General features: G+C 33.8%; 1 protein-coding gene across 1 annotated transcript in view; it reads right to left on the reverse strand.

The window, feature by feature from the left end:
* Positions 1–16,526, reverse strand: part of LOC110454356 (UDP-GalNAc:beta-1,3-N-acetylgalactosaminyltransferase 2-like) — a 298,859-nt gene extending 282,333 nt beyond the window's left edge. Inside the window, exons 1-7 of the mRNA XM_021503824.1 lie at positions 16,461–16,526; positions 15,617–15,790; positions 14,396–14,552; positions 13,592–13,692; positions 13,110–13,210; positions 12,247–12,345; positions 1,755–1,850 (exon numbers count right to left, since the gene is read on the reverse strand). Coding sequence (XP_021359499.1) covers positions 1,755–1,850; positions 12,247–12,345; positions 13,110–13,210; positions 13,592–13,692; positions 14,396–14,552; positions 15,617–15,710 — 648 coding nt within the window. The 5' untranslated portion in view covers positions 15,711–15,790; positions 16,461–16,526. The remainder of the gene's footprint in view (positions 1–1,754; positions 1,851–12,246; positions 12,346–13,109; positions 13,211–13,591; positions 13,693–14,395; positions 14,553–15,616; positions 15,791–16,460) is intronic.
* Positions 16,527–18,451: the final 1,925 nt, after the last annotated feature.

The following is an 18,451-nucleotide window of genomic DNA, read 5'->3' on the forward strand; positions in this document are numbered from 1 at the left end:
CAGTCATTCCACCAAGCTATTACATTCATGGTTTTTTTTCTTTTTATTATGAAAAGACTTCAAAAGATTCAAAATTTCTTGAAAGGATTTTAACATTGTAAAGAAAGAAAGTGTCAAAATATTTACTAGACTTACTCTAGTCCCTAAAATAATGTGCGTAAATGTTTTGACTTCTTAATGACGGCAGCTCAGCATTGCTATATATTAAAGGAAAATTTGACTGGTTAATCATCATGAGGTATTAAGATCACAAATCAAGTATACTGATCAATAAATATCAAGGAATATTTTTGCTTACAAAAAATGTTGGTGTAGAATAATACAATCTTTAACAATATGGATAATATAAACAGACACATTTACTGGCACCCATTCTGTTATCTTCTTGAGGGGGAATCACCTTCAGTAAACATTTTTTAAGTTTTCAACACTATATATATGAATATCTGCTTATTCAGTAAAGATTAATAATTAAACCTCTGATGGTCATGACTGATAATTCAGCTTCTAATAGTCAATTAAGACTAATAATTCAGCTTCTAATAGTCGATTAAGACATATAAGTCAGCCTCTGATAGTCATGACTAATAATTCAGTTTCTAATAGTCAAGACTGATAATTCAGCCTCTGATAGCCATGACTAAAAATTCAGCTTCTAATAGTCAAGACTGATCATTCAGCCTCTGATAGTCATTTCAGACTGATCATTCAGCCTCTGATAGCCATGACTAATAATTCAGCTTTTAATAGACAAGACTGATCATTCAGCCTCTGATAGTCAATTCAGACTGATCATTCAGCCTCTGATAGCCATGACTAATAATTCAGCTTTTAATAGTCAAGTCTCATAATTCTGCCCTAATAGTCAAGACTGATATCATTCAGCCTCTGATAGTCATGTCTGATAATTCAGCTTCTAATAGTCAAGACTGATCATTCAGCCTCTGATAGTCATGACTAATAATTCAGCTTCTGATAGCCATGACTAATAATTCAGCCTCTGATAGTTATAAGACTGATCATTCAGCCTCTGATCGCCATGACTATAGTTCAGTCTCTGATAGCCAAGATTGATAATTCAGCCACTAATAGTCAGGATTGATAATTCAGCCTCTAATAGTACTTAGTCAAGACTGACCATTCAGCCTCTAACAGTCAAGACTGAGCATTCAGCCTCTTATAGTTATAAGACTGATCATTCAGTCTCTGATCGCCATGACTAATAGTTCAGTCTCTGACAGAATTCAGCCTACGATAGCCAAGATTGATAATTCAGCCTCCGATTGTCAAGATAGAGAATTTAGCTTCCGATAGCTGAGAGAAAACATATAGACGAAAATAATACTCTGATTACTATGATAAAGGACTCAGAGATCTAGAGCCAAGAGTGATAATTCAACCTCCAGTTTTTAATGATATCTTCATGATTTCAATTTTGTTTTGGTATCCCATGTATTTACTATAAACATTTCAGCAATATCTCTGCTTCGATCAACACTGAAAGAAAAACATTCTGGACATTTTAAACAAAACAGTCAAGGTTAACGAGTTTCCACTACAGTGTATTCTATCTAACCTGGAAACACACTGGATCACATAATTTGTCCAGTTTGCAGGGAGTTCTGGATTGTAAGGTTCTCCTTGTTATAAATTGGAACCGGATTCTTTGACCACTTTTAGATAAAATCTGGACAGAGTATTGTTTAAACAGAATGCACTGTATAAATATCTACAAAACATGCAGATGTACTCACTTTGGGTAGCTTTACTGGATCGACCGGCTGGAACTGAAACCGTCCCCTGGGTATCCCTGGGTCTGTTCCACTAAACGTGGCCGTAGTCAACACTTCCTGCATAGCAACAATACTTTTAAATGTGAAATTTCAAGGATTTTTATTTGAATTACAACCCATCAGCATAATCAAATAACAAATAGGTGAACAGAAGATCAAGAATAAACAGCAGGAATGCATTTTAGAGATGGACAGAAATATAACCTTAACATGCCTCAACGTTTTTTCAATTCCACATAAAAGTTTATTATTTCTTAATTTGAATTCTATATTCCATATCTAAATGTATAAATGACTTGTTGGTCTTTTGTCTCTTGACTGTTTGTTGCATTCTTTACTTCATCATTACTGTTACCAGGTATAAAACAAACAGTCATCTGCTGGATATAACCGATTAACTCGGTAGTGAAGCAGACGTAAAACCACTCAAACATAACAAAATCACAAAGAGTATCACATGTGTGGAACAATAAACACCCCTTTCTTATCATTTAGTATTCATTTAGACTCATTGTACATGTATCATCCCATTTAGTATCCATTTAGACTCATTGTACATGTATCATCCCATTTAGTATCTATTTAGACTCATTGTACATGTATCTTCCAATTTAGTATCTATATAGACTCATTGTACATGTATCATCCCATTTAGTATCTATTTAGACTCATTGTACATGTATCATCCCATTTAGTATCCATTTAGACTCATTGTACATGTATCATCCCATTTAGTATCTATATAGACTCATTGTACATGTATCATCCCATTTAGTATCCATTTAGACTCATTGTACATGTATCATCCCATTTAGTATCTATATAGACTCATTGTACATGTATCATCCCATTTAGTATCCATTTAGACTCATTGTACATGTATCATCCCATTTAGTATCTATATAGACTCATTGTACATGTATCATCCCATTTAGTATCCATTTAGACTCATTGTACATGTATCATCCCATTTAGTATCTATATAGACTCATTGTACATGTATCATCCCATTTAGTATCCATTTAGACTCATTGTACATGTATCATCCCATTTAGTATCTATATAGACTCATTGTACATGTATCATCCCATTTAGTATCCATTTAGACTCATTGTACATGTATCATCCCATTTAGTATCCATTTAGACTCATTGTACATGTATCATCCCATTTAGTATCTATATAGACTCATTGTACATGTATCATCCCATTTAGTATCCATTTAGACTCATTGTACATGTATCATCCCATTGAGTAACCATTTAGACTTATTGTACATGTATCATCCCATTTAGTATCCATTTAGACTCATTATACATGTATCATCCCATTTAGTATCCATTTAGACCCATTGTACATGTATTATCCCATTTAGTATCCATTTAGACTCATTGTACATGTATTCATTGTACATGTATCATCCCATTGAGTAACCATTTAGACTTATTGTACATGTATGATCCCATTTAGTATCCATTTAGACTCATTGTATCTATATAGACTCATTGTACATGTATCGTCCCATTTAGTATCTATATAGACTCATTGTACAAGTATCATCCCATTTAGTATCCATTTAGACTCATTATACATGTATCATCCCATTTAGTATCCATTATGTATCATCCCATTTAGTATCAATTTAGACTCATTGTACATGTATCTTCCAATTTAGTATCTGTATAGACTCATTGTACATGTATCATCCCATTAAGTATCCATTTAGACTCATTGTACATGTAGCATCCCATTGAGTAACCATTTAGACTTATTGGACATGTATCATCCCATTTAGTATCCATTTACCCTCATTGTACATGTATCATCCCATTGAGTAACCATTTAGACTTATTGGACATGTATCATCCCATTTAGTATCCATTTAAACTCACTGTACATGTATTATCCCATTTAGTATCTATATATACTCATTGTACATGTATTCTATATATTCTCATTGTACATGTATCATCCCATTTAGTATTCATTTAGACTCATTGTACATGTATCATCCCAGTGAGTAACCATTTAGACTTATTGTACATGTATCATCCCATTTGGTATCTATATAGACTCATTGTACATGTATTATCCCATTGAGTAACCATTTAGACTTATTGGACATGTATCATCCCATTTAGTATCCATTTAAACTCACTGTACATGTATTATCCCATTTAGTATCTATATAGACTCATTTTACATGTATCATCCCATTTAGTATTCCTTTAGCCTCATTGTACATGTATCATCCCATTTAGTTTCCATTTAGACTCATTGTACATGTATCATCCCATTGAGTATCCATTTAGACTTATTGTACATGTATCATCCCATTTAGTATTCCTTTAGCCTCATTGTACATGTATCATCCCATTTAGTATTCATTTAGACTCATTGTACATGTATCATCCCATTGAGTAACCATTTAGACTTATTGGACATGTATCATCCCATTTAGTATCCATTTAAACTCACTGTACATGTATTATCCCATTTAGTATCTATATACTCATTGTACATGTATCATCCCATGTAGTATCCATTTAGACTCATTGTACATGTATTATCCCATTGAGTAACCATTTAGACTTATTGTACATTTATCATCCCATTTAGTATCTATATATACTCATTGTACATGTATCATCCCATTTAGTTTCCATTTAGACTCATTGTACATGTATCATCCCAGTGAGTAACCATTTAGACTTATTGTACATGTATGATCCCATTTAGTATCCATTTAGACTCATTGTACATCTATCATCCCATTTAGTATCTATTTAGACTTATTGTACATGTATCATCCCATTTGGTATCTATATAGACTCATTGTACATGTATTATCCCATTGAGTAACCATTTAGACTTATTGGACATGTATCATCCCATTTAGTATCCATTTAAACTCACTGTACATGTATTATCCCATTTAGTATCTATTTAGACTCATTGTACATGTATCATCCCATTGAGTAACCATTTAGACTTATTGGACATGTATCATCCCATTTAGTATCCATTTAGGCTCATTGTACATGTATCTTCCAATTTAGTATCTGTATAGACTCATTGTACATGTATCATCCCATTGAGTAACCATTTAGACTTATTGGACATGTATCATCCCATTTAGTATCCATTTACCCTCATTGTACATGTATCATCCCATTGAGTATCCATTTAGACTTATTGTACATGTATCATCCCATTTGGTATCTATATAGACTCATTGTACATGTATCATCCCATTGAGTATCCATTTAGACTTATTGTACATGTATCATCCCATTTAGTATCCATTATGTATCATCCCATTTAGTATCAATTTAGACTCATTGTACATGTATCTTCCAATTTAGTATCTGTATAGACTCATTGTACATGTATCATCCCATTGAGTAACCATTTAGACTTATTGTACATGTATGATCCCATTTAGTATCCATTTAGACTCATTATACATGTATCATCCCATTTAGTATCCATTTAAACTCACTGTACATGTATTATCCCATTTAGTATCTATTTAGACTCATTGTACATGTATCTTCCAATTTAGTATCTATATAGCCTCATTGTACATGTATCATCCCATTTAGTATTCATTTAGACTCATTGTACATGTATCATCCCAGTGAGTAACCATTTAGACTTATTGTACATGTATCATCCCATTTGGTATCTATATAGACTCATTGTACATGTATTATCCCATTGAGTAACCATTTAGACTTATTGGACATGTATCATCCCATTTAGTATCCATTTAGACCCATTGTACATGTATTATCCCATTTAGTATCTATATAGACTCATTTTACATGTATCATCCCATTTAGTATTCATTTAGACTCATTGTACATGTATCATCCCATTTAGTATCAATTTAGACTCATTGTACATGTATCTTCCAATTTAGTATCTATATAGACTCATTGTACATGTATTATCCCATTTCGTATCTATATAGACTCATTGTACATGTATCGTCCCATTTAGTATCTATATAGACTCATTGTACATGTATCATCCCATTTAGTATCCATTTAGACTAATTGTACATGTATCATGTTTGGCACTTAAAGGAACAAAGATGAAAGATGCAAGATGGACAGACACACTGAATGGACAAATACCTGGAATTAGTATATAGGAAGACAATAGAAAAAAACTTCTGTATCAAAACTAAGCAAATGGCAACATATATATTTAGCTTGATATATAGTGGGGCATGAGACTACTTCCTGTTGTAATTTCTTTTGCAACACTCCAACTTCCCAGGACATAGAAGTTAACAGTAAGGTTGGTGAATGTACAATGTAGGTTAAACACCAAGGAAATTATATGCTCCAGACAAAATATCGTATAAAGAATGAGAAAAGGGTCCCCACTCTGTACAAAGTGGGGTGCAAGATCAATTCTCAAGTTATAAAGTCTGTGAAATAAATCTTCATCCTCAGTCATGATTTAAATCTACATCCCAAGGACAGGACATTAATCTTCATACCTTAACCAAGATAAAATCTACATCCCTAGGACAGGAAATTAATCTACATCTCTAGGACAGGACATTAATCTTCATACTTTGACCAAAATTAAATCTACATCCCTAGGACAGGACATTAATCTTCATACCTTCACCAAGATAAAATCTACATCCCTAGGACAGGACATTAATCTTCATACCTTGACCAAGATAAAATCTACATCTCTAGGACAGGACATTAATCTTCATACCTTCACCAAGATAAAATCTACATCCCTAGGACGGGACATTAATCTTCATACCTTGACCAAGATAAAATCTACATCCCTAGGACAGAACATTAATCTTCATACCTTGACCAAGATAAAATCTACATCCCTAGTACAGGACATTAATCTTCATACCTTGACCAAGATAAAATCTACATCCCTTGAATTATAATGAGGTAGGACATAAATCTGAAATCCCTTAGAATGGACAAAAATCTACATGTGTCTTGGCTTGAACAGAAATCTGTATCCCTAATCTAACATCCCTCAAATGTAACTGAAATCTATACATCTTTATGCCAGGATTTAAATTCATATAACTTGGCTATATGACAGAAATCAAACATATATATTTCTTTTTTACGATTTTGAACTATACTCAGGTAAGTAATTCCCATTTTCGTCCCATTTTTCTTTCCATAGATCTTAGCCTGTCATATGAGTAAATATACAGGAAACAAACAAAGACAACAATGAAGATATGTTATGACCCCCTCGAGTTTATAGCACGATAAAAGCTGAGTAAAACTGTTTTCTCATTTTAATTGAGTTTTTCAAGTATGTACAAATTTTCTTGTTGAATCTGTGACAATTGTCATCCATAAGCATACAAACAGGTCTTCAGGACCGCTTCAAGGCCGGATATGTCTGATTACGTAAGGACAAGTCTGACGTTTATATGGACCCTGTCACTAACACCTATCGAGTTCTTCACAAATCCACGATTACTTTAATAGAAAAAAGGCCAATAGTATCATTGGAATTTCGTTTCCATTTCATAGCAAATCAAAAATGTAATTTTCTTGGCTACAGCTAGAGCCATAAGTATGAACAAGTCGGGGAATGTCGTAGGATCACCATTACATCCATTCCACAAAGGATTACAAGCTACTCATCAAACCGACATTCGTAGGGATCACATACCCAGTGGTATTCATTGATAAATCTAGCTGTAATGATGCTGTCTCCTCACTGCCCCTTGCAAACAATGATCGAGAAATTTATCAGGTGTCAATGATTTTTTACTCATGAATACCAAACCTTCTATAATGACAATAATCAATTTATTACTGCACAAGCCTTGGATTGGGCGCCATTTGTCTGATTTAAGGAAACAATATACACATCTCCTTCAGAAAGCTGCAGAAGTATTTGGCCATGCTAAATTGTTCTTCAATCAAATGACATGCTGGTACTGTGAAATCCTATATTTTTATTTTTTTTCATGGTTTCCCGACAAACACCATTTTGTAGGTACTGTATATGAATGTTTGGATTACGAGTGTCCCAAATGAAGAATTGTTTTATGTCAAACTTGAAATAACTTTGTGGACCTATGAATTTGTTAGTTAAGATTATCCACTAAATTAATTATAAGAAATTACAAACCCCACAAACATTTTAAATTTCACAGTTATATAATAATAATAATTTGAGGTTCTTATATACAGCTTTAGCACAACCTTGTTCGTAGGTCGTCTCAAAGCGTTTCACAAATTATTATCCGTGGTTATATATAGGGCCATTGCAACCAGCCAATACCTTTCTCAACTCCCTGGGGAGCATTATGTGACAGCCGGAGCTGCCATTTTGGCGCTCACAGCTAGCATTAAACAATTCTAGCACTGCCCAACCACGTACTCAGCTGTGTAGACTTGAACAAGATACAACGTAGTGCCGTGACTCAAACACCCATCCTTTCGGTCACGATCCTGGCGTCCTACCACTAGACTACCGTGCCTCAGCTGTGCCTTATATGCATTGTAGTGAGGTATATTTGATTTAAATGGTATAACACAGGGTTGGTATGAGTTTTGACTGGTACATATATTACATTGTACTCAGGTAAATATAAAAATGACCTTGAGTAGTATTACACACATAATGTGTTAAATGAAACATATCAGCTTAAAAAAAATCTGGGGAGAACCCTGTCATTGTAGTGAGGTAGGTTGACCTTGACTGGTATAACATGGGATTTAATTGTTACACTTTTGACAGGTACATATATATCATTGTACTGGTAGATATAGAATTGACCTTGACTAGTATGACACACTTTGTGATGAGGTAGATTTGACCTTGAATGGTATAACATGGGATTTGTTTGTTTTTTGACTGTAATATTACATTTTACTGGTAAATATAGAATTGACCATGACTGATGAGACACACATTGTAGTGAGGTAGATTTGACCTTGAACGGTATAGCATTTATTCATTCACCCTTGAGATTTCATAATGAACTATTCCAACCTTTGAATTGGAAGAGTCCAAATGTGTCTTCAGGTGTGAATGAGTTAATGAAGGAAAAATGCCACTCCCTCCAGCTGTAACCTGGGTCCCACCCCTTGATGCTGCTTTGCTAAAACTGACTCAAACCATTGCACCATCCCCAGTACTAGTGTCAGCATTCCCTTAACAAACCATTGCACGGTAAAGTTGATATGGAAGGTGTCATCACAGTCCATATTGACACCATCCCCAGTACTAGTGTCAGCATTCCCTTAACAAACCATTGCACGGTAAAGTTGATATGGAAGATGTCATCACAGTCCATATTGACACCATCCCCAGTACTAGTGTCAGCATTCCCTTAACAAACCATTGCACGGTAAAGTTGATATGGAAGGTGTCATCACAGTCCACATTGACACCATCCCCAGTTCTAGTGTCAGCATCACTCATCTTAACAAACCAATGAAAATTATTATAACTGAAATAAAAAATTAAAAAATATATGAAAGAGACTTGTTTTACGATATTCCCATTTTAATTTCCTTTTAGAAGGAGTACAAGTGCCTCTCATTATCTCTGTAACTATGACAGAACTTGGGAATGAGAAATATTTGGTGACAATGTAAAATTGATGACGCTACACATAATGCAAGATAACAATTACAGTACACCCTAGAGAGGAGATGGCTCAGTTATGTCATCATTAACGGAAATATAGCCTTGTCGATCAGATCCCACATAACTGAAGGTGTCGATGTATACAAGTCAATGTACGAGAGTGCTAATAGTCACCAGAGGCTGTATGAAGCTACACAACACCTATACAAATTGTGTCTTGTGTCTACAATCAACAGCGGGACTGATATGAAGAGGTCTGAGCAAGGACAAAAGGAGTTTGTTACAATGGTCTATTCTCAGTGCTTCAGGAGGTTCTTTGTTTGTGTTCTTGTCTGTTAATATACACCATAAGCATATAGGGTCTGTAAAACTCGCCTGGTGCAGACATGGCCGGTTCACCAAGTACGATTAGTTAATGACCCATCCTTCAAACATTCTACAACCCATCTCACACAAAGATTTCATAACTATATATTTATACACACAAATATTACAACTCATCACACAACTGATTTACAGAAATTTACAGCAAAGGGGGGCTGCTGTTGCCAAGCGGTTAGGGCATCTGACTGTCTACGATCACTAGCCATCCACCAATAGGTCAAAGGTGCAAGGCCTACTTGAGGCTGTTGCCAGGTACTGGCGGCAAGTCAGTGGTTTTCCACCTGGCACTTTGGTTTTTCTTTACCACCAAAACCTGGCTCATCCTTAAATCAGTCATTGTTTTCGGTGGGAAATAATGCAACAAGAAGTAGGTTTGGGTGACTGAATAACCATGGCTTTATTACGCAATGCAAAATAGTGATAAACAAGTAATATGACATAATATTGCATAATGAGCAGTACAAGCAAGGTCCTTATTAGGTAATAAGAATATAAACTGTTTATCCTGGAAAATGGCCATGGTTCCCCAAAGCTGTATCACCCAAACATGGCTCATCTTTAAATGACCATAGCTGTTAATAAGACATTATATACACAAAAAAATAAAAAATGTAGCGATTCAACCCATCACTCACATTTTACAACTCATCGCTCACACATTTTACAACACAATAAACACTAATTTTATTACAACTAATTCCACAAACGAAATTGTAGAACATATGACACTTTTTTTCAAGAACTCGTCATACACTTATTTTACAATTCAACATACACTCATTTTACAACTCAATATACACTCTTTTTACAATTCAACATACACTTATTTTACAACTCAACATACACTCATTTTACAACATACACTCATTTTACAACTCAACATGCACCCATTTTACAACTCATCATACACTCATTTTACAATTCAACATACACTCATTTTACAATTCAACATACACTCATTTTACAATTCAACATACACTCATTTTACAACTCATCATACACTCATTTTACAACTTAACATACACTCATTTTACAACTCAACATGTACCCATTTTACAACTCATCATACACTCATTTTACAACTCAACATGCACCCATTTTACAACTCATCATACACTCATTTTACAATTCAACATACACTCATTTTACAATTCAACATGCACTCATTTTACAATTCAACATACACTCATTTTACAACTCATCATACACTCATTTTACAACTCAACATACACTCATTTTACAACTCAACATACACTCATTTTACAACTCATCGTACACTCATTTACAACTCAACATACACTCATTTTACAACTCATCATACACTCCTTTTACAATTCAACATACACTCATTTTACAACTCAACATACACTCATTTTACAACTTATCATACACTTATTTTACAATTCAACATACAATCATTTTACAATTAAGAATTGACCTTCATTTTGACTGCGTTCATACTACTGTATACGCAGTCAAACTGAAGATCAATTCTTATATTTACATATTTTTGTACTATGATGGTACACTCAGAATAAAGCTAACTCCAATACATTTGCTTTTATAATGGTACAAAGCCTCCGTAACGTGCGTAAATCCAAACAAATGAACAGCCTACAGCCTGCGAGCAGCGATGGATCTCCAACGTTACCATTATGATGTCACAATGTAAATTACGTCATCAATAGGAAACAATGGTCTCCAAGGAATCTCACTGCGTATACGGTAATGTATACGCAGTCACGGTTTACACAGCTTCAATGGGAGCGAATGTAAATATTTCAACATACACTCATTTTACAACTCAGCATACACTCATTTTACAACTCAACATACACTCATTTTACAACTCAACATACACTCATTTTACAATTCAACATACACACATTTTACAATTCAACATACACTCATTTTACAATTCATCATACACTCATTTTACAACTCAACATACACTCATTTTACAACTTATCATACACTCATTTTAAAACTCAACATACACTCATTTCACAACTCAACATAAACTCATTTTAAAACTCATCATACACTCATTTCACAACTCATCATACACTCATTTTACAACTCAACATACACTCATTTTAAAACTCATCATATACTCATTTTACAACTCATCATACACTCATTTTACAACTCAACATACACTCATTTTACAACTCAATATACACTTATGTTAAAACTAAACATACATACATTTCATACTTTTTCCATTCTTTTGAACATAGAAATCTTGGATTCTGATTATTACAGAACATGTATTTGCATTGTTAAAAAGTATTTCACAAAGAACTCAAACTTTTGACATATTTTCCACTAATTTCAGTCATAATAATGTTACAATTACCAGGAAAATAACAGTTAATTTCTCTATATATATTACATCAATGAAGATATAATGGTACTCAACACTTTCTTTACATGACTCGGTGTAACTCACCTCTGTGGAGCGGTCGTGCAGTGACACTTGGATGGCCGAGTTGTTTACCAAAACTCCATCTAACAGTCCGATCCGACTGACCATCACCGGATGCATTACCTAAAGATAAGAGGTTATCACAGAAGGTTAGAGGTTATCACAGAAGGTTAGAGGTTATCATAGAAGGTTAGAGGTTATCACATTACCTGATGGATGAAGTATTAAATGCTTTGGTAATTTGATTATCATTGCATAATATCAGATTAAGTTCAGGAAAAGAACCCATTCCCAATTGAAAATAGGTACCTTTTTCCTATTTGTCAAAAAAAAATGTTTGCATTAAAATTATCCGTTCTTTGGGTAATTTGTAAATTACATAAAGTATAGTGTGGGAAACCTCTGCATATATGCAAAGGTAATTTAATCCTGCTATTGCAATGACCACTGCATAAAGGGCACTATTCTCTTACCTGCTATAAAGGGCACTATTCTCTTACCTGCTCTAGCCCAAATTTCGTCTGGCCCTGACACCAGACTAAGACATTTTAACAGATAAATATCTGATGACGTCTATCTGTCAAAATGTCTTAGCCTGGTGTCATGGCCAGAGAAAACTATGGCTATTACCTGATTGATTGATTGATAGGTTTTACGTCCGCTTCACATGGCTATTACCTACTCCAGGTCTATTTTGTACAATTTTGGTGATACAAGTATTGTAGGTGTACTGTAAAGCTCCTCCCGAGATGATTAAAGAGAGGTAACTCTTGCAAGCATCCAATCATGTTTTGTTTTTTGTTTTCTTGTCTTGATAATCAGTTCCTTATTAACTCGCTCCACAATTAAAGCTAAGTAGTCGCAGTCTACATAATGTTCAGACTCACCTTGAAATGTAACACCTGAACAGGTTTTCTGTCCATCCTCGACTGCTGTACATTTACAGACACTTTTTCTGTGGTAACAACCTGGACATCCTCACTTTTCACTTAAAAAATTAAAAACAAAGTCTTAAATACATGAATATTGCTTCTTAAATCTAATTGGGCAGATTTATTTCAAGTTATAAATTCAAGTCAATGAAAAGTTAATCACTTGAAAGTACGAAAACTTGAAAGAAAAATCAACAACAAAAAAAGGAATTAACTTTGATATCTAAATTATCAGGCCTGTCTATCTTAAAATTAATGTGTGGTCCTATAGAGCCTTATTTTTGTGAATTTTAACACAAATATATTGAACTTCTTGTTAATCCAAAATTTCAAAATTACACGGTTTGACTTACGATACTGAAGCTGTAATTATTGAATAGTACCACATAAAAGTTCCTAGGACTGGCTAGATATATCAAGGTTTAATGTACACCCACCTGGAGCAGCCACTTTCCATTCCTTACAGCAGTACTGGTCTTCTCTGTTGTCTGGGTGAAGGTCACAATCTGTGTCTCCAATCACAAACCAGCCACGCCCCCTAAAAATCACAAACATGCTTGGTGAAATAATTTTCTATTAAAACATCTATATTGTTCATTTGGAAAATTTGAAACCCAAAGCAGGAAATCTTTTTAAAATATCTGCATGAGTAAACAAAAACAAAAACAAAAACCTAAAACAGATAACAAAGTTAAACCATAGCCCAAACTTTCCTTCATATATACACCAAACACATTTGTCATCAGTTGACAATTAAGCTGATCACAATGGAACGATATGGTTTCTTATTTTCTGTTGTAAAAAAATCTAACAAAAAATATCTTTGATTGAGTGTAATATACAATAGTGTAATAACTTTTAATTTTACTTATATGAAAACATTTGAAAGCACCATTATAATGCATACAAAAAAATGAAATACAATGTACCGCCTAATGTAGTTAATTATTTATATGCCATATCAGTGTATTGATGAGATTTTGTATTTTGATTGACTTTATAGTTTTTTTTACATGAAGCATTGCTTGTTATTATAACCAATGAAAGCTCCATCCCGGAAAAAAAACGTTTTATTATGTGAAAACTTTTTACACATGCTGGTTATACATACAGAATGAGTCCCAAACTTCAACAGTACTTTAAATTGTCTTAACTATTTAATGTACATATGAATACATTCAAACATTCTAAGGCAAAGGAAATAGAAATAACTTTCTTTGTTATTTAATTGAAAACCTTACCTTCTGTTGGTATTCAGTTCCTTCAGCCATGTGTCTCGGATGGCTGCACGGGCCTCAAAGTGATCCCTTGATGACAGGATTCCTACAGCCAGATCATAGGGAGGTCTTCTGGTTTCTCCAGTCTTATCGTTCCAGAGACAATATCTTCTGTCAAATACTACAAAAACAAAAAGTTCTTGATTAATCAGTGTTATATTCACTTTTCTTTCACAGCATTTCTTTTTTAAATATCTTGGCAGGAATATTTGTAAAGAGATTTTCAAAAATTACACATAATCAAAAGTGCAGTGGAATAACTAGTTTCCTTTTCCTACCAATCTAACCATATATCTATTGCAACCTATAGGTTTTCATCATTTTGCTTTAGTTTATATTTATTCATATTTGAAATGTAAAACTTAAAATATAAAATAGAGCTTTTTGAGGCGGGATTTAGGGCCAAATATTGACCCCATTCTCTTAACAATTGTCCCAATCCCAACTAAGAGAATCTTAAGTGAATGCTAACAAATACTGTGTATTAAAAATCTTGCTGATGTCATCCAAAGCCATACATGGGCCTTATTTACAAAGTAGTGAAAAAACCTAGTGATAAAACATAAACTTCTATACAATGATATATCACCTGGAAGTCACAATACATATCAGATTCACCATTATACACATACTGTCACAGGAAAGGTGTTTTATTTCTGGATTGGTACTTAAACTTCAAAAAAAAATCCAGACAGTTTATTTCTGTCTGACATTCTAAATGTACAGTGAAAGTGAATTATCCTCTGTCTTTTGGTTATTTTTGGTAAGATGTTTCTTGATGAGTTATCTTCACCATTATACATACAACTGGCTTGAGCCGAGAGGACTTGTCCCTCTGACTTCAGAGGCTGAGTTCCAGTTCATCCTCTCAAGTCAGATGACATGTCAGGAAACTCATTTCAATTATTATTATATCAAACATGTTAATTGATTATAACAATCACAGTGGATCAAACAGAGTCATTATACATTAGGACTCATTGTAGTGTTCTGTGATATAGGACAATTGATGTCCATGAGACTGGCGCCGCCCACAACTGTCATATCTCTTTACAGCACCAAAGTGCACAAAAACACGTGCATGCAAACTATAACGGTATTGATCACGACGAGCCAGCTGAGTGTCCCTGTCAACTGATGGTATAGGTGTCATTCATTTATTTTTGTGCTCAGTTGAATATTTACCCTTCTTAAATGACAGATGGACTTCATAATGCTGCATGAGGAAAGCAATGACACCAACAACGAAAATCGTCAACACCGACCGCAGTGTGCACATCGTTGACGTTTGACGGCAGCCAGCCAGGTGATCGGGACTTACCGCCACGAGTAGGGGAATCCCGCATTTCAAAGCGCCCTCTATAAACATTTACAAGGGGGCGTAACTTTCAAAGTCAAACAATCTTTCACAAGTCGCAAAATAAACACTGTTAACATGATGAGATATCATTTTTTATTCCTAATGGAAATCATCAAATTATGAAAACTCAATAAACACAAAAAAAACATCAAACAAACAAACAAGGGATCCCTAGTAGACTGGCCACCTGCAGCCCCTAAGTTTTTATGAAGAATTTCTCGACTGCATTTTACTATTAGCTTATCTCCCCCTAGTTTAGAACTAGAATCAGACATCCAAGTGATCAAAATTATTAGAGTTAGTTTTTTCTTAATCATTAGACTGTTACAGTATTTAGGCCAGTCTAGATCCCTAGACTCAATGTTCATTTTTATCAGGGCTCACAACAAACTTTTCTCATATAGAGTAACTTAGCGGTAGCGCGCTACACATGTGTAACACTACCTAAACTTAATTGAAAATATCAATCAAATTAAAATTTACCAAACTGTGTATAAATAAGTTAGACAACTTGTGCCCAATCTGTTTTGTATAATAGATGCAAATAAAAAAAAGTTTAAATCAAATCACAACGGACATGTTCTTCATTAAAAAAGGCAGTTTAAAAATCCTGCCTCAGTGAAACAAATATTTAATTAACAATAACAAAATACGGTTCGAAAAACCAACCTAAGAACCTTGGATACTTAACTATTCCTGAAGACTGTATCTCATTTTCTCCCGCACATAGTTGTATTATTATTATTATTATTATTATTATTATTATTTCCTTTATTTCCTCCAGAAATGAAGAGTTACAGAAATAACGAACAATACACGTACAATTCAACACTATTGAAAGAGAAGAAAATACATTCACAATCATGGTCACACCCTTACATAGTGACACACACATGCACATGGACAGTCACACACATAAGAGAATAATAATAGTACCATAAAGTACTATAAACACAACACAATGATTTAATAGGTACTATTACAGTCATTATACGGTGATAATTATGGTGATAATTATGATGATAGACAGTATAACACTAATCATACATTACATCACACATTGATATAATAGACATATTTACACTCCTCAAACTACATTATCATATAATAGTATAGAAAGTAATACACTTCTCGTACTAAGCAATCATACAACATTGTAATAAACAGTATTACAAGCATCACACTATAAATTATACAGCATTATTATAGACAGTATTACTGTTACATAAGTCTTACAATACAATCATACATTGAGTAGAACCCGTTGCACGAAGTCATACAACATAGTCATACAGTGGTGTGAAATACACAACATACAATATAATAATTAACTTGAAGAAACAGCGCAACCATACAATGATTTCAGTTGTAGTAATACATCTCACAAGATTAATTCATACAATACAAACAATATTATGAATGGTAGTAAGTTGCACTAATCAACAGGAAAGACGTAGGAAATGCTTGCCTACTAATATGAATACAAAAATATATGTATTTCATGTATTCATCTTGCTGAAGCGTGAGGTACACACAAGTAAATTAGTGATCATATTACTCAGTATACAACATTCAAATATCTAAGGATAAATTACATAATGCCACTGTATTGAAGAATTTTAGTAATAATAACAATGGATTTTATTCTAAAGTCCTCCAGTTCATATGGAGATAAGTCATAATTGAAAATACCACCAAGAAGAACATGAAGTAGATGGTAATTAGACATTACATTAAGATTAAACACAAAATCTATATCTTTTACAGTACTGAGTACACACCAGAGCTGGTCACGTAATAGCTCTGTGTGTGAGCATTCGAGTACACTATGCATAATAGTATCTTTGTACATAGATCCACAGTAATGACACAAATATATATTTTCATTATCGCGCATTTCAACACAAAGTTTAACAATTTTCTTAAAACATGGACTGTATTGTGGAAAGCGTAAAGCAAGTTTCCATATAGCATACGGTTGTATCTTATTATGTAAAAGAGTGAAGCGAGAGAAGTCCCTATCAGCGTTCATTCTTTCACATAAGTTAAACTGTTCATAGTTTTTTACATGGTCATTGACTAAACGCTTCCATTGACATTTGTTTGGAAATACACCACTCTTCAAAAATTCATCAATAAAATGATACAAATTGTATTTTTGTAAAACATTAACAATGTCGGGAACAAAACCTCTACTAAATTGAGACAGGTTGAATTCGAATAGACGCTTGATAAGAATTTCGCGTGTTAAACAGCCAACTTCCATGGAACATATTCTACCAAAAAATAACATTTTCTTTACGCTGATGTATACTTCTACAGAAAACCAACCAATCAAGGACGTGCACATATCTGTTCTTGTTCTTACATTAAAACCTTGGATTGATTTGACAATGAAGTTTTGTGCTTTTTCTAACATGTAAATTTCATTTTGCTTTAATTGCCACAATTCACACCCATACAGTGCTGAGGGATATACTTTACACTTTACAATTTTTGCAGTGGTTAAAGGATTCAGAGCACATGGATGTGCTCCAGAACGAATTAAGGACATAACACCACTCTTTAATTTGGAACAAGCACGTTCTGTACGTTCGACATTGTTATTTCTACTATTCAATAAAACTCCGACATGAGTAATACTTTCTACAATTGGTAGT

Source organism: Mizuhopecten yessoensis, unplaced genomic scaffold (genome assembly GCF_002113885.1).
Source record: "Mizuhopecten yessoensis strain PY_sf001 unplaced genomic scaffold, ASM211388v2 scaffold7781, whole genome shotgun sequence".
NCBI lineage: Eukaryota > Metazoa > Mollusca > Bivalvia > Pectinida > Pectinidae > Mizuhopecten > Mizuhopecten yessoensis.